We start from the raw sequence: 24092 nt of genomic DNA, 5'->3' as shown, positions 1-24092 counted from the left end.
ACAGCCCAGGATGCATATGCACACCACAGGCAATTCAGAGACTCTGATTGGTCTAACTGCATGTTTCTGGACTGTGGAAGGAAACCTGTGTGACATGGGGAGAAAACGCAAAGTGCACACGTGCAGGGTGGAGGTTAGAAGTAACAGTGCTACCAAGCCTGAGCGATTAATTAAAATGCCAAATTGTGTAATTAGCGATACTGTAGGTTGGTGCTTCTGGGAGAGGCTCCGGAGCCCTGCATAGGATAAACAGGAAGAGAAACTGGACGGATTGATGTATGGAGATTCTATCAGTACTTAGTAATGAAAACGATAAAGGAAACCGAGCGCTGTAGTTAAAGCCATCTGTCCTCCATCGGGAGAGGAACATGGAGGCTGCGTTTCCATTAGGAAGTTCCTCATCCAGTCTGCATAAAGGATGCCCCTGGATGGAAGTGACCTCAAGGAAACGTCTGGAGGCTGCGGTCCGGGCGCTCGGCGCGGAATGCGGCTCTGGGTTTGAGCGATGACCCAGCCTGCTGGGAAAACGCGGCGCTCTGTCACCTTAACTCATGCATCTTCAGTATCAGCAGCCTTCCATGTGGCTGCTGGTGGCTCCCTGTGGGAGGTAAATCAATGATAGCATCAGTGGCCCCAGAAGGGGTTTGTGGGGGGGGGGGCATGATTCACAGCCAGTAGGAATCCTGTAGTTGGAAAGTCACTGCCAGTGTCCCGAAGAGAAAGCAGCTGAATGTCTGCTTAAGTTATTTAGAAACAAAATTCATTTGAAGATTATTAGAAATGTACATAAATCAGCCCCCACCTCAAATAGAGCAATATGCCAAGAAGCAAGCCAAAGTGACCCCTGCGTAGCAGCAGCTGGGGGGCCACGGCCTGGGGCTGGTGTGAGGCGGCTGGAAAAGGGCACTTGTGGGGGTCAGCGGAGTTGACGAGGATACAGGCACAAAACCAAATCTTCATTTTATTTAATTTAATCACAAAAAAATAAATGAAAACAGAAAAGGAAGAGATGAAAGCCAAAGAGCCATTTAGTGCGAATTACAGGAAAAAAAACTGTCTGCAGTTCAAAGAAAGTTTGAGGGCACTCGTCATAAGGGGGCGACGTGTTGCACGCCATGGCTCACATGATGGTGGAAATTCCCCATCACCTCCTTCTTCTGTCCTGCTTGATCCCTCTACCGGGAAGCTTCTTAGAAAGGCAGAGGAAACAATAAGGCGCAGGACCACAGGGGCCCATGAGACAGGCAGAGAAGATTCATTTTCGTGTCCAGAAAAAAGAACCACATGCTACAGGGAATCTGCAGTGAATGGCCTGTTATTTATTTTTCAGGTCTGGGAACAAAGACGGGTCCAGACAGTCGGGAATAAACTGGAGGGAGGGAGGGAGGGAGGGAGGGAGGGAGGGAGGAGAGAGAGAGAGAGAGAGAGAGAGAGAGAGAGAGAGAGAGAGAGAACCTTTCAGCATATTGGTGAAGAAAGGAAAAAAACTACACACAAGACAACCACTACTTAAGGATCCTGGTGGGGATTGAGGTCTGGGTATAGCAGATACCGTAATAAACACACAACAAATAGACAAGATAGATACATGAATTGATGGATGGATAGATGGGTGGATAGATGGATGGATAGATGCACGGATAGATGGATGGATAGATGGATGGATGTGTGTGTCTTATATGCTGTCCCAAAGGATAGATAAATAGAGTGTTAGAAATCTGCAGTGAGTCACTCCTTTGGCGCCAGCTGCAAACAGCCCAGTTTACCCACAGCAGATGGAAAACCCAAACCAAAATAGTTATGTACTTCACCGTCACACCCATGTTCTGCAATGGGAGCAATCAAGTGACTTCAGAGAGTTAATGTCCCCTTCCATGCATGTCTGTATCATTACTAATAAAATTAGCTGTTTCATGTAGGCCTGTGTTCTTCTGAACTCCTAACATATCCAAGTGCAATAAATTCTCCAAAGGTTGCTTCAACTTTGGTATGCAGGTACATGTGTAGTGATTACATCTTTCTATGATCATATATTTGCTAATCTGCTGGACTTTTATGGTGCGTCCATGAGAGATGGCTGCGCCAGCTACACATCCCCGCCCCCAAACCCTTCACCGAAAAAAGCGAGGGTGTAAAAGCGGCTTTCTTGTTGGTGCGCCGGACGCCCAAGGAATTTATTTAAGGAAACCCATCAAGGTGCCTCATCAGCCTCCGTGTTGCCATGAGACCGCTGCTGAGTTCATTCCCTCAACCGTTAACAGGAAGCTGAAGGCATAATTCAGGAAGAAAATAACCCTGATATTTTAACAGGCCACAAGATACAAAAAGGGGGTCAAATAATAATAATATAAAAATCAGCAGGGTTTTCCAAACTTGCTGACTCTCAGGCCGAAGCGTGCCAGTCCTGCTCTCATATTGTTAAATCACATCCAGCTGCATGAGCAGCTAAAATGTGTAAAAATAACAACCCTAAATAAGCAGCAGGGTGAGTAGTTATGACTGACGTTAATATGACTTTAAGAATAAGCAAAACGCATACAAAGAGAACTCTGGCCTTTCCTCCCACAGTATTGATCCTGTTTGAATGTTATTCACGTTACCTTGGCCTCACGTGACATGATCGGAAAGCTATTATGTGCGAGTTGTGCCCAATATTTTGGGTCTTTTCCCGTTTTTCACCTCATGCTGGGTGCATGAAAACAGCTAAACATCCCTTGTTGTGAAACTATGGATTTTCAGGCACCTTTATGGCAAAGACTCTTTCTAATTCCTGTTTGATACACACACAGAGACAAACAGACGTGAAGTTCGATTTATACTGCCTGGAAGAAAAGAAACCGAAAGTAACCTGTTCTGGTAACTGAGAGAGCCAATTAAAGGTCAATAGCACCCTCTAATGGAAAACAGGGGAATGGACCTAATAAGTCAATTCTGCATATACAGTACACACGAAATATCAGTTATTAGTACAGTTGCCAAATCCCTAATTTCCCCCATTGTGTCACAGGAGTTTCTTCCCTTAAATCCTCAGCAACCCCCCCCCCACCACCCCAAAAAAACAAAAAACAAAACAAAGAAACTGGAAGTTAAGTTCTATCGTGAACGTCTTAAAATAATTCAGACTCAGAGTTCACAGCAATTGTGGTCTACTCACGTGCCCAATTAACCTGACTGCTGTGTTCATCACACCTTGTCAGAACAGTAACTTCTAAGGGTCCATGTGACATGGAACTGCAGCGACCTCCATGCTTGCAGTGTTTATACAGTTACCGTAACAACACACTGCCCATCCAGCTCACGGTGACAGATAACATTAAACCCAGTCAAGTGGTTCCTCTAAATACAATAGGTGAGAAGGAAGTGATACTTCATTATTACTCATTTCATACAAAAGTCCTCCTCAGAATTCTGTACAATGTCACAATTTTCATCACTGTTAACACTGGAGCTATTAATTAGAACGAGAGATAAGCCACTAATGCAAAGATGGGAACATGATGACTGATGTGAACTAAATATGTTAATCAGTCTAATTATTCACATGACTAATTATTCTAATTATAGACACAAGTCAACAACAACACGACTGAGAAAGCTGGGTCACACAGTCACTAGAGCAATTAGGCTTAAGGGCCTTACTTAGGGACCCAGTGAAATTACTCTGCTGACCGTGGTATTTGAACAAATGGCCTTTCTATCACAGGCACAGTGTCCTAACCTGCTGACTCACACACTGTCCCCATTGTTTTCAACATTGTAGCAAGATTGTTTTTAACTTTACATGGAATGATAAATATTTAACAGCAAATTTGCGTTTTCACCACCATAGGTCTGGAGCAAAGGTGGAATTTGAGCCCCCAACCCTGTCCAGCCCCCCACCAATCTTGATATGGATAAGATGGCTTCGCAATAATACATTAATACACAAATGAAATGGCCTGAATTTGACATCTAAGTTCTTAATTAGAAGCTTTATGATTACCACAACCTGATTATGTTAAGTTAAATACTAATCATCTGACTGTGTAATTAAATGGTTCACTTGCACCAAAATTAGTTGCAAATCAAAGCCGCATTTTTTCCTGCAGTGAGCTCTTGCATATAGATTTGTTCCCCAACTCATCAAACATATGAATGTGGCTCAAACAAATCTTATCGATTGTGACACATTCATTATCAAGGCTCAGTGGAAGAACTTTGAAGTTCATTACATCTACATTTACAGTGCCATCTCTGACAGTTTTGCATACTTGATATTTATTGTACACTTGATTTATGTTGTGTATTCTGCATTATAGGTTTATTAAAGTGGTTAGATGATTCCTTCTGCATTGTGTGCTGAGTCCTGTAGTCCAATTCTGTATTACATTTGAATAACACACATCCTCTGTTGTGTTCCATATTTATTCTGTATAGTGTAGTTTTGGTCTTATTTTCTTTCCTCACTACAGACACCAAGGTGCACCAGAAATTTCCACAGGCCCAACTGCATGAAAATAAAGATGATGCTCTGTTCTATTTGCTGTGAATAACCCTGAAACTACAGAGATGCAGGTTAAACAGGAAGTGGAGGGAACAGCTCTGCTGTGTGTCTTTAAGAACAAGTGTCCTGTGACCAAGAAAGAAACGGGAAGTGGGCCACACATCACATACATGCTAGTGATCTCAGTTTCCTGCCAATACACACAAATTTACATATATGAGGAATGCATCAATCACACCCTATACTATATATGGAGTCCATAAAAAGTCATGCTTTTGTAGACTGGTGTCTATTCTTGATATTGCATTTTTGGGACTCTGGGGGCCGTAAGTAAACAAACTCTATGGGCCCCTCCAACTGCCCCTCTGCCAGTAACGGCAAAAAAATTACTGTAAAGTTTAGATTAATAATATAAACAAAGATAATTTAATAAACACAAGACCTTTATTTTGACTTTTTATGAGAAACAGAAAACACAAATAAATTAGATTTTTCGTTGTAATGTACAATTTAATCGGCCTCCATCGTGGGGGCCCCTCCCAGCTCGCCCCCCGCCCATTGCCTGCCCTGTCTCAGCACCTCTGCACGCTGCCGTCTATATATGGTCACATGGCTCATTTTCCATTTCCATTTTATACACTTATTTCGGCATTTGATGTGTGTAAATCGGCCGAAACAAAAACTAAAGCGGGCTCCTGGCGATGCCCGGGTGGGGTGAGTCCCGACCCCAAGCTCTGAGGAGTGCCGTGCCTCCCTCCATTCCTCCCTCCATTCCTCCCTCCGCCCCGCTGTAGCTGACGCGTCCCCGGCCCTCTCTCTCTCTCTCTCTGTCTCTCTCTCTCTCTGTCCCCTCCCCCGGTCCCTCCCTCCATGCCGGGCTGACGCGTCCCCCGCCCCGCCGCCGCCTGCGCTTCCTCCGGCGGCAGCCATCTTGCCACTCCCTGCGCTCAGAGGCTCGCATTGCGGAAGGAGGAAGCTCGGCTTGACGGCGCATCGGCGGTTCCGCCTCTGGCTGCTCGGCTCGCACCGTCGTTCTTGCCGTCCTTTTCGCCCTTCGCGTTGCCGTCTGATCCCCGGAGATGGCAGGACGATTGCCGGCTTGCGTGGTGGACTGCGGCACCGGGTAAGGCGCCCCGAAGCTGCGGCACCGCTGCGTGCGGGATCCGGAGCCGGTTCCGCCGCGGAAGGCAGGGTGTGGATCTCGTGCGGGCGTGCAGAACTGCAACCTGTCCGCTTCTCTTTCTTTCCATCTTTCTCTCGTTTATTCGCCTTAAAATAACTGCCCCGTGCCTGGCCGGTGAGCCGGGCCAGGCACCAGCTCCGGACCGGGTTATTGCCGAAAGGGAGCATGTCTAAGCGGCCGGCTGCCCCACTGCACGGCCGGGGCTCCTTCCTGTCGGCCGCTTTATTTCTTTCCCTTTCTCCGGTTTGCTTGATGCAGGAAGCAGGCCATCTTTGCGGCCGGTAGACGCTCACAAGGCTGCCGGCCTCCGGAGCAAGCAAGCGAGCGAGCGAGCGAGCGAGCGGCGGGCGGGCGGGGGGTGGGGAGCTCCAGCTTCGGTCTCTTATTTACCGTCTCTGGTAGGAGGCCCTCGGTGTCTCACCATCCGTCACCATCATGACCACCATCTCCGGCATCATCATGGGCACCATCAGCACACCGATCGCGTCCGTCCTTCGCGGAAACACGGCCGGGGTGTCCGGAGTGAATCCCGGGAAGATTCCGAGCTCCTTTCCTATAATTTGCGTTTCTGCTGAGTGAATCGATGAGATAGTAAATTCCCTTACGGTGGCAGTCACGGAAGGGTCGAATTTGCCCTGGTATTACGATGTTTTTAAAGTGCTCTTTGCAAGGCTGCCAACTCTCACGTATCTGGCGTAACACAGACTCTCAAGCAAGAGGTCTTACAGCAAATCTATATTATTCCATTATGAACCTAAAATTAGCTACATCATAAGCATTGGGGTAGTTTGCAAACCCTGCAGACTAAATACAAGGAAATGCAACTGTTACATACATGTAAATGTGTGTGCAGACCTGTCTCGAATCGAAAATCTCATGCCAGCCAGTTGACCAAAGTTGGCAAACCTGGTTATGTGAGATCATCTCGGATAAGAGGAGTTTATCATGACTCTTTAAAGATGTATTTCTCAGATAATTGCATTTAGATGTATTTTTAGGAGAGTTAAAGCACTTTTCCATCGTACCGGTGGAAATCTGATGGTGTTTGATTTGCCTGCACTTTTTGCCTGTATGGGGCTATGCTTCTCCACATCTAGCAAATTCTGGAGCGCACTTCTCCGTGCCGGACACAGTGGGAGCTGTGCACTTCTCAGAGGAGGCTCTGCCCTGTCAGTGTCTCTCATGGCAGCCCCCAGACATCTCACCGAAACATCTCACATGTGCAGTTACTGCCTGCTGCCCTTAAATCTTATCCAAAGGTCAGGTCTCTTTGCCAAATGGGTCGATGTGCATGAAATTGTAAGAACAGTGTATTTGCATGTATATGGGTAAGCTACTTGTTGGGTCTTGTGCTGCTATGAAGTGTTGGAACAGCAACCAAAATGATGAATAGGCATTCAGCAGTCTGGGGGACCCTTAAAGGGGGGGAGGTGGTGTGACAAGGGCCCTAAAAATGTTGGGACATAATTGTATAGGTCTGTGTTGGGGGCCCCAATATGACACTTCCATGGGGCCCGAAATCTCTAGTGTCCCCTTGCAGGAGGCCCACGGATTGCTCGCTTCTCTGAACAGTTTGCGTCGCTGGAGCAGGTTGGCAGCAGACCTGAGCTCCTCACTGCTCCACTGACCACAGGCTTGAGTCATGAGGCATGAGAGAACGTCTGAAATGTGACCCAAATGGAAAGCCTGCTTTAAAAGCAAGAACGGTTTAGGACGGAATGGACCCAGCATTTGCCAGCAAAGGACTGAAAATAACAGAACAAAAATGCGTCTCATGCGTCCAAATGGCTTCCCTGGCAGGATGCTGAAGGTGATGCAGTGGGGCTGCAACTGTGCCAGTGGCAGCCTGCAGATAAACTGTAAGCAGTGTGGAGGAGAAGCATCTACCCTTATTTTTTTTTAGGGGGGTGGGGGGGGGTGCACAGAATCTCTTATTATAACAGCTGTTATTGCAGTGTGTTGTAACATGAAACGTTAACAGATACTTCTGTTCTCTTGCATTTCTGGGGTACAGTCACCTTTGAATAATTATTAATCTTCCAACAGCCTGTCATCTTTCAAGGCGGACTGCTCCGCTAATTAACTTCTCCTGCTGTTTGACTATCTATGGGGTCAGTCCTATGGAGTTGTCTTTACAGACTTTTTATATATAAATGAAGAATGCCTTTTATAGTAAACAAGCTAACTCTGCTGTAATTGGCTCTTGAGTCGAGTTCCCCTATTTTGTCAGCAGAATCTAATTTTGTGTATTGAAGTGGATTTCTTCTGCATTTCTGGAGGTTACGTCTTCAGAGCTCGAAGCTTGTCACCTTCTCGCCCATATTCTAGAACCCTGTGTTCATTGGTGCCAAATCTCACGGTTAACCTGTGAGATTCACAGTTTTTTTGCCATCTTACCATGACTCACTAAATTTTACAGGTTGCCCACCTCGCAGTTTTCACTGCCGGCAGGCTGAAATGTGTGTCTGTTAGCACATAGGAGGGGTTTGCTCACAAAGCCTCATTCGGCTCTCGGAAAAGAGGAACGTCTTCAGCGTGGCCTTTCCCAATGGCCAAGTTCCTTTTACTCCACGGTACAAACAGATACATCTCCGTTCACTGGAGGCCGCTATGAGTGGACATGTCTGAGACACTAAGACCATAGTCACCTAGCTGTCGAGCAGAATTGTGGGCGTCACGGAAAGCGGCTAGCGACTCTGCTATGTGTCCCTGCTGTTTGATTAGCTATGTGGCCAGTGCATGTGTTCAAAAATGCAAGGTATAAATCTCTAAAAATGGGTTTATAATTTACAAGAAAAAACTTGCTCATCTGACAGGACTCTAACACACCTGCCCCCCCCCCCCCCCCCCAGTTTGTTTGCATTGTACCTGGGTTTCTAGTGTGGCCCTTTCTGGAAATCTGATTGGCTGTTTACCTGTCAGTCAAACTGGGGTTGAAAGGAGGGGGGGTCACATATGTCATGGGGTGGTAACAGAGTGTCCATGAGGTTTAATGGGTGTAGAATGTTTTAGTGATTTCTCCCTGTGGATTGGACACTCACCTCCCCGCGGTGCCGGATCGCGGTGCCGGATTGCGGTGCTGGATCGCGGTGCCGTGCAGCTGCAGGCTTGTCGGAGCAGGTCAGCCAAGCGACTGGCTGGTATTTACTCTGGAATGCAGCCTTACTCCTGCGTGAGCTGGGCCGCCCTAAGGGCCCGCAGACGCGTAACTCCGCGTTACAGCCTTGCTCTCCCCTTCCTATCGCCGCTGCCTCCGTGCTTCCCTGTATGGCTTGACTACCCCCTTTGTTCCCGGCCCCCTAACCTGCGCATGACCTCGGCGTACAGGTGCGCTTTGTGCTGTGTGCTGTGGTCGAGTGGAAGTCGTAAGCAATTGAGAGGTTCACGTTTTCCCAAACTCTGTGGTGATTCATGTTCGAGATCATGAGTTTGAGGTCACAGCAGGGTAACATGTGGCAGACACACGTCTGGATGGATCTAAATGCAGGAGACCATCCCCCATGTACAGAATCATATCGCAAAGGCAGCAGATTTCTTGACGATTCCCTTTGAGCTTCTGTATAAATCCTTGGCCTCCCTGTTCTCTCTTGCTGCAGATCAGGCTTCTCTATATGGATGTTTTGAGTGCCGTTTTTTTTTTTTTGCTGAATCAGCCATTTTCTGTGGGGTCGTCTTACTTTCTTTGATTCCTGCTCGCTGGCGTTCAGACCACCAAGCCGCAGGTTTTATAAAAATTTGCAAAAATGATATGAGTGGATTGAAACTTGCGTTACTGCTGGGAAGCTGTGGAAATGTTGCAGAGAACTTTAGCCTGTACTACGAAGCGGGGTTACTGGCTTATCGGGGTAACTTGTCGGGTTTAAGGTAGTCTGGGCGAAATGTAAGTGAACGGATATGAAGTCCATTTAAACTGTGGTACCTTAAATCCGACAAGTAACCCCGATAGGCCAGTAACCCCGCTTCGTAGTTCAGGCCACTGATATATGATCCTGGCACAGTAATCTACCGATTTCTCTTCAGATGGTACACTCAGACAGTGTGGCGGGTGTGTGAAGGACAAAGGGCGTTCTTCCCCCCCCCATACTGTGTGAGGGCGGGGCCTATGTAATGGTGAACTGGTGTGATGTCAATGGTGTGCCATCATATCGAGTTCCTTGCCTGTTTTGCCACTTCGCTGAATGCTGATGAAGGTCAGCCGTCCCAGGTCGTCATGGTGGTGGATGGGGGGGGGGGTTGTCATGGTGACGATCAATGCTGGGCCTGCATCAATATCTGAATGCTGTCTCGTTCTCTTTCAGATACACGAAGCTCGGATATGCTGGTAACACAGAGCCTCAGTTCATCGTTCCGTCATGTGAGTTTCTCTCCCCTGGGGTTTTTAAAGGGGCTGTGCTGTGGGGTGTTTTATTCCCTGTATATCAGAAGAAGAAGGATAAGCCTGGACTGTAAGATCTAAACCCGTTTTGTTATCCAGATGAGTATGTGCAGGGCAGCCCCCCCCCCCCCCCCGGAGGAAAGTACGCAAGTTCGTCTGGCCCTTTCACATCTCTGCAAATTGCTTCTGATGTTCAAGAGAGTCCTATTGGTCTGTGCGTGTGGTGTGGTGCTCATATTCCCATTGGCTGCCGACAACCTGCCAGTCCAGACAAGCTGACCAATCGCGATTCCGTTTGCTGGTTATCGGGTTATCAGTAAAGTAAATTCAGCTGACGGACATCTGTGAACATTATACGTTTTTGAATGCTCTACCCTAGTCCCATTTGGCAATAGTGTATCACAAAAAAATTTTAGATGATAAAATATAATTCATGTTCTGTGCACCTGTTTAAAGGAACTTGCCATTAAGCTAATTAAAGACCATACTTTGAAAACATTGTGATAAAAGGCAGTAGAGCCCTCTGCCTAATTTCTGTGTATTTTCATGTTCATTTATGTGCTCTGTGTGTCCTTGTCGTGCTCTCTGATGGCCGGTTTCCACGGTGATCTCAAACACACAGATGTCCTCATGGAAATACAGGAAGTCCTCAACGCTGACTGAGAGCTTTTTAAATCAGGAATAAATCAGCCCTGCTCAGCATGAGGGGACCTTGTCTCCTGGCCATGCCAGCCACCATCCCCCCCCCCCCCCCCCCATTTCTCCCTCTGTCCTGCTGTCACTTCCTGCCTGCCTCCCATAATAAAAGCATTCTTTTGGAACCCAGAACAAACATGGATAAATTAATATTTTTGCGTGCTTCAGTCCCAGTTTACCCGGGGACGGAATATCGAGAGACAGAGAGGAGCCTGTTTTAATGTTTAATCTCCTGTTACAGTAAAGGCTGCTTTAGTGAAGGAGGCTAAACGATCATGACTGGGCACTGTTTCTGCTCCGTATGAATAATGACTCCGCAGATGAACAAAGGCATCGAGCTTTTGAATAGAAATAAATGAAGCGGTTTGCACTCTTCGGGCTGTTGCTGAGCTGTCGCGTCTCGACAGATAGATATCTGCACGTTGGCCTGCAGGATGACCATGTCGAGGGATGGGCTGAGTGACCAGCCTGTTTCTGATTTGCAGGCATCGCCATCAGAGAGACGGCCAAGGTGGGGGACCAGGCCCAGAGGAGGATGATGAAGGGGGTGGACGACCTGGATTTTTTCATCGGGGATGAGGCCATCGACAAGCCCACTTATGCAACGAAGGTACTGCCCCCGCCCCTAGAGGGGGCTAGTGTGGTCAAGGGCCCAGTGTGAGAGTGGGGGACCGAGCAGACTTTCTGTGCTGTTCCACCTTAGAGGTGTTTCTGCTGATCTCCCCTGATAGTCTCCCAACGACAGGCCTTTCTAATGAGTCGTCGTGCTTAATAGTGCTTTTTAAAACAAGTTTCTGGGGGAGCCGTTCCTGATAACCGAGTGTTTGTCCACAGTGGCCCATCCGCCATGGCATCGTGGAGGACTGGGACCTCATGGAAAGGTTCATGGAGCAGGTCATCTTCAAGTACCTACGCGCTGAACCGGAGGACCACTACTTCCTGTTGGTATGGAGGGGCAGGCCGGGAGGGTGGGGTAGGGGGTTTGGTCTTTGTGTTAGATTGCAATCAGGGGACACAGTGTTTACATTTAAACTGAAGTGTAAGGATTCTGTCTAACGCAAGTCGAATTTGCATCATATTTAATACTTCAGATGACTCTGGTGGCAGTTCAGCAAACGCATTTGGATGTTCTGTATCCGTAATAAAAGCTGCTTGCTCATTTAAATTAGGCTCTTTCATTGCGATTGGGTTTTACATACTAATGTGATTTAGTGCAGCTTTAAACAAAAGTATCCAAAACTGTAGCAGACACCAGAGAAGGCATAATTTCTTTGCTCAGTTAATTATTATGAAATATTACTAATGAGGCCACATATTCCATTTACATTTATTCATGCACTTAACTTTTATATTTGTAGTACTTCTGCTTAGTCTGCTTAGTGTCATGGGCTCCCCCTAGTGGGCCCAGTCTGCATTGCCCCACCCAGCCTGCTCCTTTTCCTGCTGTGTGAGCCGCTGTGTGCGTGTGAGCAGGTCTGAATACCGAGGTCTCCTCCCTTAGCCTGACCCGGGATAACCCTCTGTTCCTGCCCTCCCCTGCAGACCGAGCCCCCCCTGAACACCCCTGAAAACCGGGAGTACACAGCCGAGATCATGTTCGAGTCTTTCAACGTGCCGGGTCTGTACATCGCAGTGCAGGTGCGTGTCTGCCTGTCAGTGAGCCGCGCTGGGTGATCTGGCAGCCATATTTAAAGCCATAATTAGAAATGTGTGTGTTAGACATCTTTGTGGTACTCTGTACTGCCCTCAGTGTGAGGCTGTAAATGTGCGGGAACGTGATTGAGGCGACTGTGATTCTTCACAGCCAGATGCTCTGGCCTCTTTAACTGACAGCTTAAACAGCCAATCATGGTTAGGCTCTCTGGCCTGCTTCATGTTCAGGCACTCTGCTACTTGATTGACAGCTTAAACAGCCAATCATGGTTAGCGACGATGCTGTTTCCTTTCCAGGCGGTCCTCGCCCTGGCAGCCTCCTGGACCTCCAGGCAGGTGGGGGAGCGCACGCTGACTGGGACGGTCATAGATAGCGGTGACGGTGTCACCCACGTCATCCCTGTGGTGGGTAGCAATGTCCCCCCCCCCCCCAGAATACCATGCCCCTCCCCCGACAGCAGTCGCTAACCTGTACTTGCGTGTGTTTCTTCCATCCATCCAGGCGGAGGGCTATGTGATCGGCAGCTGTATAAAGCACATTCCCATCGCGGGCCGTGACATCACCTACTTCACCCAGCAGCTCCTGAGGGAGAGGGAGGTGGGGATTCCCCCGGAGCAGTCGCTGGAGACCGCAAAAGCTGTCAAGGTAAGGTGGAATCCTATCTGCCTGTGGTATCTGTACCTGTCTGCAGCCATAATACCTGTTCAGAGTTGGGCTTAGTGCTTAGTCATATTCTTCATGTGTGTAATCTTTTGCGGGTGTAGCATTGATGCACCACAAGGGGGTGCTATTGCTCCAGTTCCCCTGGTAGAGTAATAGGGGCCTAGTTCAGTTCAGGGTTACATGCTGTGTGGGTCAGATGTGAAACAGGTGATCTGAATTCTGTTTTCTACCTGAACGGCACCGGTGTTAATCCCAGTGCCGCGGCCAGATTCCCCAGTCAGGCTTGCTAATCGCTCCTTGAGTTAGAGTTGACTTGTATCCTCTTCAGATAAGACTCTGCGTGGTGGGATCATTAGTCATGTATCAGTGGGGTGGAATCTGTACCATAATACCAGTTTTGGTGAGTCGTTCACCACTGTGTGACCAGGAGGGCAGTTCTACGTGAATACGGTTATGAATTATTAATATATACAGTACTGTGCAAAAGTCTTAGGCAGCCAAAGAAAATGATCTTTATGTTGGTATAAAACTATGTTGTTATGCGTGTCACAGTCAAAACCTCTCAAAACTTCTGCTAAAATCACCCCATTATTTTCTGGAACCATTTAGTACATCCATGTATCTTTACACTCGACCCCTAGCTCACCAAGTACAGCTAATCAATGTGTCATTGGCTTTTTTTTTAATCTAATTTAAGTTAAGTGAGCTGGTGGTTAAATTTAACAAATGCATGGAATGGCTGAGGTGCCCCTGAGGAGAGGTTTGGGAACTGAAGCCGCGTTCATCTAGCCATCCAACTAGATATCAGTAACTTTTGGGGAGAGCAGAAGAGATTCTTTCAATTTTTTGTGTTACTCTTAATTTGCACATGTTCTAATTCATTTGTTTTTTGTTCTGGATGATTGTGCACTTACTACCCAGATAAAAGGCTTTACATTTCTCCTGACTGTCTAAGGCTTTTGCACAGTGCTGCGTGCACAGTGCTGTGTGTGTTGCCTCTCTCCTCTTCCTGCCGTCCACATTCGTCCAGCGAGATGTTTCAGACCCACCCGACTTCACGCCCATTTAACGTTTAACTCTCAAAGTCGGCCCAGTCGGGTCTTCTGGAGCGAGGTCCTTCACGCTGATCACGGGGGACTAAAGGCCAAGCTGTCTTCAGCTTTCAGACACACGCTATTCAGGATAAATCAGCCGCTTTTGTCTCCTTTAACATGGTGTATTTTCATAATCGGCTCATTAATGTGTTTTTTATTAAAGGGGCAGCAAATTATGCTTGTAAAATCTCAGATGGTGATTGTAGACATATAGCACTTTTTATTCTCTTAGTACCACAAGGTCAGCTCTGGCTCTCGTAATATACTATTAATAAGGAAAGCGGTTTTCTAATCGTAAATGATTTGACGTTAAAAACCTATTAAAAGCGGCGTATTCAGAGTTTGTAAATGTAACTGGAGATGCTGCTGTCCAGGCCTTGATACTGCTATAGAGCTGGTCCTCCCACCCGTGCGGGGGGGGGGGGGGGGGGGGGGGGGGCTGGGTTTGGCCAGTGCAGATCAACAGAAAGGCTCCGGAGTGAGGAACGTGCCCAGCTTTGCTGAGGCGAGGCGCGTCCTGAGCACGCGGGACCGCCTTGTGTTGCCGCGTGCAGCGAGGACGAGGTCAAGACTCGCTTCACATGAACCGCAGGCAAGATGTCTGAGGAGATGCATGGGGGTGCTGAGGAACCGTTCTGCTGCTGGGGAAGCAGGTATCTGGAAGCATCTTCAGACGAGGCTCATTTCTCCGGCTTTTTGAATCCGTAACACTGAAGCCTTTGGTGGTGTTGGGCTTTGTTGTGCGATTCATTCAGCTGCCCATCTTATAGGATGCTTCCCTTGGTTATTCAGCTTCGCGAAGCTGGTAGGAGGTGGTGTACTAAGGCTGAATTACCATGGTTACTTGCTGGATTGGCCCTGTTCTGCCTCGGTGCCTCAGAGAAAAAGCTGTTAGGCCAGAATGTATGGCCTTTGATGGGGCGATATTCTAACAGGGAAGCCCCGGGCTTGGTTGAAATTTAGGTTTGACACGGTCAGGGGGTTTATACGATCGAATCCTGCCAACGGCACGGTTTAGGGGGTTTATGAGGTCTAATCCCACTGAGTATGCAGCTGTTGTAATTCGCATCATCAGTTTAAATAAATCTCATATGGGACTGGGTGTTGGGATTGACACAAATTTAGAAATCCACGTGGTGTGATTTTCAACTGATGGCAATGACCCTTTTATAAAGGGAAAGTCATGAAGCGTCTGGGGAGAAAAAGTACGATTTGTTTTCTTTTTCTTGTATTTCTTCGACTGACCAGCAGAGGTCAGTGTTGCAGCGTCAGTTACTGTTGAGTTCTGGGTTGTGCAATTCTGTTTAGCAGCCATACGTATGACAGGCAAGTTATTTTGCATAGCAACAAAGTTGAACAGAAATGCATAACAACAAACAATTTAATGTTGAGTATCTTAAACTAATTTGTCATGGCGAACTCTCTAGTCACTTTAAGATGCCGTTTAGATTTCATGTCGTGCTCGCCGTGCCGGTCCCATGGCGTACGCATCGCAGAACGTAACACGAGGAATCGTAAACTATTGCTGATGGTAAGTCTCTTGGTTTTGCTTTTAATCCCAGGAGCGCTTCAGCTACGTCTGCCCAGATTTAGTGAAAGAATTCAACAAGTATGACACGGACGGATCCAAGTGGATCAAGCAGTACACGGGGATCAACGCCATCAGCAAGAAGGAGTTCACCATCGACGTGGGCTATGAGCGTTTCCTGGGGCCAGAGATCTTCTTCCATCCAGAGGTATTCAGCTGCGCCGGATGGGCGTTGGACAGTCATGCTTATGTGGGAAGATGTCTGTGTTGTTTTCGGGGATACTGGCGCAGTCCTTGGAAGTGTAGAGTTTGACGCTGGGCCCAGCATGCCTATAGATGATAAAAGGGAACCCCGACGGGTGAATCCTTGGGTTTCATCCAGCCTCTCCGTGAATTTCTTGCAGTTTGCCAACCCTGACTTCACTCAGCCCATATCGGAGGTCGTTGATGAGGTGATCCAGAACTGCCCCATTGATGTCAGGCGCCCTCTGTACAAGGTAAATCGCCGCGCGTCCAGAGATAGCTGGCGGGAACGCGGGTGCCGATTTGGAAGGTCTTCTTCTGAAGTGGTGTGCTCGTAGCTGAGCTCGCTGTCGCCGTGTCTCGCAGAACGTCGTCCTCTCTGGAGGCTCCACCATGTTCAGGGACTTCGGCCGCCGTCTGCAGAGGGACCTGAAGAGGACAGTGGACGCCCGGCTGAAGATGAGCGAGGAGCTCAGTGGCGGAAAGCTGAAGGTAGGGTGCTGTCCGGCCTGATGGTGGCGCTAGACTCTCTGAAGCTGGCTTCCAGTTGGAGCCGCGCTGTATCTCGCTCAAGCCCGCGTCCTCCTGTGCTTTTGTTTGCAGCCCAAGCCTATTGATGTCCAAGTCATCACTCACCACATGCAGAGATACGCTGTGTGGTTTGGAGGATCCATGTTGGCTTCTACTGTAAGTTTCACCCTGAGTTTGTGTCCCCACAGTCTGATTTTGACAGTAAAAATAACTAACTTTAAGACTTTTGGTTTTGTGAAAGTCTTCTGATGACCTGCATGTTTTTAATTAAGCTTGTAGTTCTATTCTACTTTAATGCAGGGCTATTCAACTCTGAAATCCAGCCTGTTTTCAGTTCTCCTAGGTAGTTTAATAATTACTGATTCTGATTGGCTGGAGGCTTCATTCCTGGCTCATAGGTAAAGGAACCCTGGAAAATCAGCAGTGCTTGGCCCTTGAGGGTTGTGAATTGCATAGCCCTGCTTTAGTGGCTTAATTGAAGAAATTTGTAGAAAGATAAGTGCAGCATCAAGGTGGTGACTCCTTCTCTCCTGGCCAGCCGGAGTTTTACCAGGTGTGCCACACCAAGAAGGACTACGAGGAGATGGGGCCCAGTATCTGCCGTCACAACCCCGTGTTCGGAGTGATGTCCTAAGCGGCCGGCGGGGCTCGCCTGGGAGACGGCTGGTGGAGGGTTCTGCTCATGCTTCAAGTTCTCTGTTGCTAGGGACGAGCCTCAAGCCCCAAAATACACATCGAGGACCGTAAGGTTTCTAAATCAGAACAGAACCAAATGCGAATCAGGCTGGGAAATTGTAGCAGAAGTTCTCTCCGGTGCGGAAAATGGCTTCTAAGCCAAAACCTAGATGTTTATTCTTCACTTCTGCAGAGATACATTTGGATGGGAAAAAAAAAGTAATGATAATGGTCAATTTCTAAAATGCAGTGTTTGGTAATGGAAAAATGTGCTGTTCTTTTTTCTTTTTTATAATTTTGTACATCCAGATCCTTACAGGGTTCAAATATATTTACGCATCTGCTCCCCCCCTCCCCCTCCCCCAAGTGCACTGTTCTGTCTGCAGGATGAGAATTTTATATTTCATACGACGTTTTTATACATAAACCTGGGGACGTCTGGAGACCTAAAATGTGACCAGCAGTGATCTGGTTGTAATTCCTGAATACATGTGCTTTTTCCTCCTATATTTGAATTTCACCCCCCCATTAAGACCACTCGTTAAGGGCTCCAGTACGTGTTCTGCATCGTTAGCATACTTACGAGGCCAACTGCTTTGACTTGGCCTCTAGTCCTCTCTTTTTGCCCTCTGCCTCTGTTTGTTTTACTGCAGACTTGATACTAAGCAAAAAAATACCGATGATAAAATTTAAACACTTAAGAAGCAAATTTTTAAGGGACCAGAATTCTGTAATTAATCCCGCAGAATGTTCTAACGAAGGCATTTAGCTATTTTGCTCCTTGATGCGTCATCTTCCTCTTCAGATTGGCATTAAATACCCGTCGCGTGGACAGCCCTGTTGTCATTCCGATTGGACCGTGCGTCAGTGATTAAATCCTCGCCAGGCCAGAAATGCTTTTTGTCCCTCTTGTGTTAATAAGAACAACTGCGGCCATCTAAATGCAGAGTGAGGAACATCTTGAAAACGTCACCTGTATGCTGCCATTCCGAGAAGAGATTAAATTTGTTCAACTTTGTTCCCCAGCCTGTGCGTCTGATTTCATCCCTGACTTTAAGCTTGCCGCACATTAAACCTGCCCCAGGACACTGTCTAATACGTTTTGTCATTTCAGGCGTGCGTGTGTCAGCGCAGTGACAAGCTTTCATGCAGACAGACAAAACTCTGAACTCATCCTAATTTTTTTTAACCCTGTAATTAATTAGTGATACTTTATTCATCTCCTTGGATGGTCGTCTTTCTGCTTGCGCCTGCTCTCGCGGAGACGTACAGACACACAGAGGTGAAAGCTAGCTTGGGGTCACAGCACAGGACTAGCCGTGTCCCTGCGGCTGGGCATCAAGGGCCTTGGAGAGCTATCCTGCTGAACTGAACACCCCTAATTAGACTTGGGTGATTTAAAAGCAGACATTAACCACAATACGTGATACTAGCATTTATAAAACAGTCTGTTCACAGGACAATAGCTTTGTACTCTTGTGGGTAATGGGCATAATTGCATATTATGTGTGGAACTGTAAACTGTCAAAGCACATCTGAGATGAGTGTACAGGAAATGTATTAATATTTTAATAATATGATTCCACCTGGTGTGGTTTCTCGAAGATTCATTCATTCGGATTCATCAGTCAGAGAGCAGCAAATGGTCTTTTAGGTGGCTTATGTACACCTATTGAACATGCCACATGCTAAGCACTTCTGCAGATTAATGGCCTCAATGCATTCACATCGTGTCTATACGCCGGTTTGTCCTAAAGCAAAGCAAAATTAAACACAAATAAAAAAACAAGGTTCAACCTGTGAAGAAATTGAAACAGTATGATGGCTAATTTAATTTAGTCAGGAGGATTTGACAAGGAAATTAATCTTGCTTCTTGTTTCCAGACAGGAACTGCAATGTGACCCTTTCAGCATCTTGCAGGGAGTTTAATGGCCTCACTTCAGCCCCTGAATGTTCCAGAATGATCCTTTGCTTTTCTCTGCTGATCAGACTGGCTTAAAGCTGCCTGTTTGACAAGCCCACAAGCAGTATAAAGGGATAATTTATAACTTTACTTTTCATTGCCTTAGAAAGTACCATGGCAGTGAGTTCTGAAAATCACCTATTAGTGTGTGAAGGATGAGGTGGGATCTGACTGGAATCCCAGAATCATGGATGACTCTTCCAAAGTGTGCATAATAGTGCTTTAGTGCGAAGTTACTGTTTTTGCATTGCTGGTGCAAACCATCTCTGTTTGGGCCGGATCAGGACGTGGTATGAATGCGGTCGCGCCCTTTCCTAGATCCACTGTGGAACTGGCTTTTTGGAAGGTTCACTGTGTTGCTCCTTCATGAATTCAGAATGAATTTCAGCACTCCTGCACCTCGAGTCAAACATGATTTGCTCCACGTTGTACATTGAGTTGGACTATTGCTCCATATTTGAGTATCCCTTTTTATCCCAACACTGAATATTGAGTAGACGTCTCTTCATGTTACGATTTGATGTTCTTTGCTAAATAATACCGAATAAGAGATTGCAGAAACCGCACTTCTGAAGGCTCTTCTCATGTGTGTCCTGAAGGAAGCCTCAGATGTTCCCTCTTACAACCTCGGGCGCATGCAGACGAGCTTCTGCTGCGCTCTTCGGTCACAGACGTCGATGACGGCGCTCTTCAGGAGACGGGGTTGTCTGCAGGAGTACCAGCTAACGCTGCTGTTATCTGTTGCCCCCTTTGTTTACATTGAATAATTAATCATTTTTCATATGGCGAACTTAATTATCCGTGCACCGTAAACATAAACAGAATTTGCCAACACAGGGAGGGGTTCTGGCGATGGGAAGGTTTCGGAGGCTGACTGTGCCCTGTAACGCACAGCTGAGGAGTCTTGTCTGCGGCCAGAGGAAACCCAGTGTGCCAGCATAGAAACAGCACACTTTCCTGGGGTGAGAGTCAGGATTCTGGGGCTCACATCAGCAAACCCATTATGCGCCGCGGTAAAGGTGGCTGGGGGAGGCGGGGGAAGCTTGGCCACCTCCCTATTGTTATTGTTACATGACAATAAGTGATTGTGTTTTGTTTTTTTTTTGTCGTCATTAGTATATACCCAATTACCACCCCAGGAAAATTACTTGTAAAAGATCTGGCTGCGTCCCTGAATCACATTGGCATTGAGTGGAGCCTTTATGGCAGCACAGTTGAACCTCCTGTACAGGATTTTTCCAGAAATGTCCTCTAAACAGTTATTGATTGATTGGATGAGAGATGCATGAGAGGGATATGTCTGAGATAAGCCACTGGGGCTCTGTTTGGAGACCAGTCACTGATCATTGAGCTGATCAACCAAGAAATTACTAAATTAGTTTAATTTTCCCGTTATCGACTTTGCCTTTTCCTGTTCCTATTAGCTATCTTATCTAATTAACTGTCTTGTGACATTTATTAGCTGAATCAATTATATCAGCTTTGCTAATGTTTTTGTTTTGTATTTATTCATGCTAAAATATTAAAATACAACTAAATTTAATCTGTTTATCTGTTAAAAATGCAGCATCATGTTTGAAACAGGTTCAGCTGATGGTATTTGCTTATTGTGGCACCAAAGAAAAGCTGGCCTTTTTACGGAAAATAAAACCAACCATCCGCATCATCACAAACACTCCAGTGAAATGGTGAAGGTCGACAGAGAAGCTGCCTTCACAGGGAGAGTGAGGCTTTCCTCGGGTAAATATCTGTGATCCACAATGATCTAGGGAGCCATGCACACGTCGTCCACAATTACAGGAGGAGCTGTGCAATGTGGGCGTTTCTCACGATCTTCAATCAAATGCTCTAAGAGGACGAGTGAAGTTCTCCACAATACAGATCGTGCTGCTTGCAGCTGGAGCGTCTCTTACTTCTGTTTGAGAAGATCCATTGCTAATTCAGATCCTTGAACAATTTCAATCGTTACAACTTCAGAAGCTCAGTACAATGGAAATTACATTTCAGTGACCTTGGTAACCTCTAATGCTGAATGCTTAAGTACTTGAATACTTGATTTATTCTCAGATGTATCAGTTAAAGGAATGAGCAGCAGACTTTACGAGTGAAAAGCAGCTTTCTTGACTGAATCCCACTCTAAATTTGAGCATAATCTGCATGCTTAATCTATCAATGATTTCTTCCCAAAGCCAATTACATTTCAAGGTCTGTGGATGAGCTGCACTGCATTCTACAGCTCATGGACAGCTGCCATTTCAGCTGCAGAAACTGGCTGCGTTCTTGGAAACTACTGGGTGGCGTCATTTTAGGAAGGGTGAGTGGAGCGTGAGCAGTGTTCTGAGATGCCTGTCAAGGCATTGAGTCTCATTTATGCAAAGGTGGAGGTTTGGCGCTCTGCTTTCCAGGGTTCGTTCCACGCTGGGATCCGTCCGGAGCCTTAGAGTCAGCCCTCAGCGTTTAGATCAAATGCCACACGTCTCATCAGTAGGCAAGGCAAAGTGTGTCAGAGCAAACAGGGCCTCGATGGGGCCGTGGGCTACAGAGACTGTAAATGCTGTGAGATATTGGTTTGCTGCAGTGTAAATTTACACAAGTATATGGAGACTCAATAAGTCCCTCAGTGCTTCATGAGCCCTTTCAGGTGCTGTGACAGCGGTAGCGAGAGATCCGCTGCTTTGGGACAGATGAAGGTCTTCACAGGCCTGCACTCACAGAAGTGTATCAGTGCTCATCAGCAGAGGTGACAGGGGAGACCTTTGTAGCGTCTTGAACGTTCATTCGCATCTCCATTAGTCACAATAGGCAGCTCGACCTTGCAGACTTTCCTACGGCAGCTGTAGTAGTGGCTCTGTAGCCCTGCAGCACATTGTGTGAAGAATGATGGTAGCTTGAGGCTCTACTGACCTCTCTATACACGAGTCTTCATCTCTCATGGAGAGCAAGCGGGGATGTGTGAAAACTGCCCACTTTCCCAACCATAATGAATAAAGCGCCTCTTCTATTTACAGTACAATCCGCTTATACTGATCACGTCTGTCTGGGTGAAATTGATCACTGTAAGCGGATGATCATTATAACCAATTTTTTTATTTTTCTTCCTTTTTCAGGCAGATTACCATCTAATTCACATTTGTATAGTTATTACATGAATATAAGGTAATAAAATGGACAGTGTCACTATTTGATTTTATCGATGATTTCAAAATACAAAGTACAGCTGATTCAAATGCTTTTCAAATTACAGTACTGTATAAATCTTATTACTGAACTGTGTATAATTCAAATACGTTATAATACAGTACAGTACTGCACATAATATTCAATTCAATTTTATACATACAGCACATTTTCACAACGTTACATTGTATCAAAGCACTTATTGTAGTTTCACTACTGCATCTCATGGGTTTGTTTTTGATGGTTTTTCATAAGCTTTGGTGAGTCTATATTTGTCTTTGAGAGAAAATGACTTTTTCTTTCTGTGCTTTCTATGCACACAGAATTAGCCTCAGGTAACTAGCCAGGAGCAGATGGGTTCCTGCAAGGCAAAGTAGGACAATCAAAGAAAAGTAAAAGAAAAAAAAAGCAATTTTAATTATTTCCATATGTTCTCATGTTTAAAAATACCCAAAATGAACAATGTAAGTGGACTACTTGATTACCATAAGCAAATTATTTAATTAACAGTATTTGTATAAGATGTCACGTTGCAGGTATAGGATGAAAGTGGAGGCAGGCGTGAGGAAAATCAAAAGGGGCTTTATCAAATGAAACAACAATCAGGGTGGGGAGGATCATGGACATGGGACACACTGGGGAGCACATGCAGGCAGCAACAGCAATGACTGGACTGGGGAGCTTGAGACAGGGAGGCACTATATACATCACTGACGAGGGAGCAGACGAGAGGCACCTGCAGTGATCCACACGAGGGCTGTAATGAGAGGAAACATTAAACAAGCAACTGCTGTGGCTTGTTAGAGCCACACAAGGGAGAGAACAAGGGGGGAAAAGCATGCAGGGCATGTCACAAGAATGATGCTGTCCGAAGTTTTTTGATCCAATGTAAGAGGTTGATCACTATAATCGCAATCAGTATACACAGTTTCCGCTATTTTCTTTGTTCTCTGCTTGAAATAAAAAGTGTACGGATAAAATACACTTTGCAGAAGATGAATAAAGGAAAGGCAGCCAGCTGAGCAGAGCACAAAATCATCTGGTTTCAAGGTTATAGAAACTTCCCTGAGGCTATCTGGAAACTTCCCTGAGGCTATCTGGAAACTTCCCTGAGGCTATCTGGAAACTCCCTTCAAAATAGGTATGTAACTTCATAGCTGTTAGAGAATGGTGCCCACTTAGCTCACGCTGCTGTACTCACTGTCTGGCAGGCCTCTACACTTTAGAGATATGTGCATGTCCTCTTGGCTATAGAAACAGGAGTGCGAGGGCAGCTTCCTGCGTAATCATCTGGCTGCTTTCCTGAGCTGCCATTCAGAGTTTTATTATCGTTGTTTCTGTCTGAGTCTCTAGGTTTCAGCTGCTTTCATGTCTTTTAATTGCTGCCTGTTCATCTGCTGACCTTGTGTGACGACGCGGTTCCTCTTTCTCTCCGATTCGCTCTTTTGTGATCTGCGTCTTCCTGACCCTTGTTGCTACCGAGCCGCAAGCATGTCTCTTGTTCGCCTACGGCGACTGACTTTTACCTGGAGACGCGTATGACAGACTGAAGGTAAACAAGGCCCAAGAACAGGAGCTCTTAAACTGCAGACTCCGGACCACATCAGGACCGAAACACAAAGTTATCCCAACCATGCAGTTAACACTCTACCTCACCCCTGGGTAGGGAAATTTTTTGCCTGTGATTAAATTTGGATCTCGGGGAAAAATAAATGAGTAGCCTTGCCCTAAAGGTGCTCTGTACGGATCACCCTTTCCTTACGCCATTCATTCATTAAGGTTATGTGTAATTATTATAAGTTTTCCAATTCCAGTGGAAGAATGAT

General features: G+C 46.4%; 1 protein-coding gene across 1 annotated transcript; it reads left to right on the top strand.

Annotated features, from left to right (window-relative positions):
• Positions 1–5382: 5382 nt before the first annotated feature.
• On the top strand, positions 5383–18143 carry LOC111857197 (actin-related protein 3). Its single transcript, XM_023837804.2, has 12 exons — positions 5383–5606; positions 9965–10020; positions 11223–11347; positions 11572–11682; positions 12280–12375; positions 12688–12795; positions 12893–13036; positions 15711–15884; positions 16081–16173; positions 16286–16411; positions 16523–16606; positions 16989–18143. Exons 1-12 carry the CDS (start codon positions 5563–5565, stop codon positions 17082–17084), a joined length of 1257 nt encoding a protein of 418 aa, XP_023693572.1. The 5' UTR covers positions 5383–5562; the 3' UTR covers positions 17085–18143.
• The last annotated feature ends 5949 nt before the right edge of the window (positions 18144–24092 follow it).

This window comes from Paramormyrops kingsleyae, chromosome 16 (genome assembly GCF_048594095.1).
Source record: "Paramormyrops kingsleyae isolate MSU_618 chromosome 16, PKINGS_0.4, whole genome shotgun sequence".
In the NCBI taxonomy this organism is placed as follows: Eukaryota; Metazoa; Chordata; class Actinopteri; order Osteoglossiformes; family Mormyridae; genus Paramormyrops; species Paramormyrops kingsleyae.
Note: the sequence above shows the minus strand (reverse complement) of the source record. Positions and strands in the feature narration are given on the sequence as shown.